The sequence below is a fragment of the Myotis brandtii genome, unplaced genomic scaffold, assembly GCF_000412655.1.
Source record: "Myotis brandtii unplaced genomic scaffold, ASM41265v1 scaffold2089, whole genome shotgun sequence".
Classification (NCBI taxonomy): Eukaryota; Metazoa; Chordata; class Mammalia; order Chiroptera; family Vespertilionidae; genus Myotis; species Myotis brandtii.
Genome location: NW_005357800.1, coordinates 229,777 through 231,708, shown reverse-complemented (window position 1 = coordinate 231,708; position 1,932 = coordinate 229,777). Strand labels below are relative to the sequence as shown.

Below are 1,932 nucleotides of genomic sequence, written 5' to 3'. Positions count from 1 at the left end.
CAACAGCCCCTCGGAGTCCTCACGGCCGGCGCCTGTCTTCACCCTCGGGGTTCCTCCTGGGCTCCTCCCGTGGGCGACTTCGGGGATTGATTGCTCTCAGCCCCCTGGACCCGGGCCCTGTGCTCACCGTGTGTGCTTCTCGTCTCAGAACGATCACCCTCCCAGCCCCCCCAGCCTGGCCACTTCCCCTCGCCTCCCTGCCCGCCTGGCTCCCAGCCCGTTCCCGCCCCCACCGCCAGCTGCAGGCCTTCTCCTGCCCGTGGCCTCCCTGCCTTCCATCTGCTCGGTCCTTCAGCCTCCACGGGCCTCAGACTGGATTTCCTCGGGCTGGGGGAGGGGGGTCTGCCGTCTGTGTGGGGCACTTACAGATGCATGCTTCATGCGTGCAACCCCGTGTATGGGCACCTGCGTGTGTGTGTGTGCGTGCGTGTGGTTGTGAACCTGAGTGTGTGAAGAGACAGGAGCCAGAGCCTGGGCTGCAGGAGGCTTTATTGATTGAACGGTTGTGGATAAAATCACGCTGGGGAAGTGGCAGTGGGTGGCGTGGCCACGGCGGCTCGTGTAGCTGGTCCTGTGGCTGCTCGTGGCCACGTCCGGGTCCCTCGGCGCCGTGCTCAGCCCAGCACAAGCACCTGCAAGGCAGACACCGGGTGCCCGCCCCGGTGACCAATTACTGGAGAGCCACAGGGAAAACAGGCGCAGGCCACCCTGTGGGGGCCTGTGGGCTCGGCCACTGCAGCTGGGGCCCTCCCAGCCACTGGGGGAGTGGGTTGTGTGGGGGGGTGCTGAGGGCTGCTCCCGGGCAGTGAGCCTGGACATCGCCCTGATGCTGAGGCAGGTTGGGGTGTGTGGGCTGCAGGCGGGGGAGGAGGACGCCCCCCAGCCACGGTACCAGCAGCTTGATCAGCTCTGCCTTGTACGTGGGCTGCAGGCCGTCTATGCAGGACTTGAGCGTGGTCAGCGCCTCCCTGCACGCCGCGTTGACCTCGTACTTGCCCAGGGGCCCGGTGTAGAGCTCCTCCGGGTCCCCCACCAGCAGCGTTTGCAGGAAGTCCATGAAGAACTCGTTGTTGTCCTCGTCCGCGGCCAGCCCTGCACGGTGGGGGGACAGTGCCGCCCGCCCCTCCAGGTCTCCTGCCTCACCTGCCTCAGGTGTCCCCCACGATGACCCTGCCTCACCTGCCCCAGGTGTCCCCCACGATGACCCTGCCTCACCTGCCCCCCGATCTTCCTCCACAACATCCCCGATCCACCCACCTGCGGACGCTGCCCATCACCCTAACCTCAGCTTTCTTCACTCCAAGCTTCTGGGTCCGGGGGTCGGGGTGGAGGGAGGGGGGATTGAGCCCAGACACGGGAACTCCCCCTCCATGTGAGCTTGGCCAGCCTGGGGCTGGGAGGGGAGGGTCAGGCTGGGCTGGGGTGGGTATGGAGTTGGCAGGGGCCCGGGTGGTTGCCCACGTCTGTTCTGTGATGGAGGAGGGGTTGGGGTCCTGGGAAGGTGGGCGCTGTCCACGGTGAGGGCCCAACGCCTGGGTTTCTAGCTTCCTAGCCGCGCCCCCCCCCCCCAGCAGAATGTGCTGAGGCCCCTGGCAGCGGACTCACCGCAGGTGCAGAGCAGGGCGGCGGCCACCAGCAGGAGGGTGCTGCTTCCCTTCATGGCGATGGCAGAGGTGCCCCAGGAGCGGCCTGGCAGGCTTTATGTCTCCCGGCAGGGCACCCGCAGGGGCGGGCCGACCTGTCCATCAGGACCCGGCCAGTGAGAGCCCAGGCGGGAGGCAAGGGTGTGTCCTCCTCCTCAGTCGGTCCTGAGTGGCGTGGACTGGGTGCTGTGCCAGGGTGGGCTGGCAAATGGGCGCGTGGATGGGTGAGGGGGCGAGGGGAGCCTGGCCAGTGAGGGGGGACGGGGGCTGGGGTGCTGGGCCTCTGGCC

The 1,932-nt window shown here is 67.9% G+C and overlaps 2 protein-coding genes across 2 annotated transcripts in view; both read right to left on the bottom strand.

The window, feature by feature from the left end:
- Positions 1 to 153, bottom strand: part of ODF3 (outer dense fiber of sperm tails 3) — a 3,381-nt gene extending 3,228 nt beyond the window's left edge. The window contains exon 1 of the mRNA XM_005865644.2: positions 128 to 153. The gene's annotated coding sequence lies outside the window, so the exon portion shown is untranslated. The remainder of the gene's footprint in view (positions 1 to 127) is intronic.
- A 325-nt stretch (positions 154 to 478) lies between these two features.
- On the bottom strand, positions 479 to 1,865 carry SCGB1C1 (secretoglobin, family 1C, member 1). Its single transcript, XM_005865643.2, has 3 exons — positions 1,606 to 1,865; positions 893 to 1,092; positions 479 to 632 (listed from the first exon to the last, which is right to left on the bottom strand). Exons 1-3 carry the CDS (start codon positions 1,658 to 1,660, stop codon positions 615 to 617), a joined length of 273 nt encoding a protein of 90 aa, XP_005865705.1. The 5' UTR covers positions 1,661 to 1,865; the 3' UTR covers positions 479 to 614.
- Positions 1,866 to 1,932: the final 67 nt, after the last annotated feature.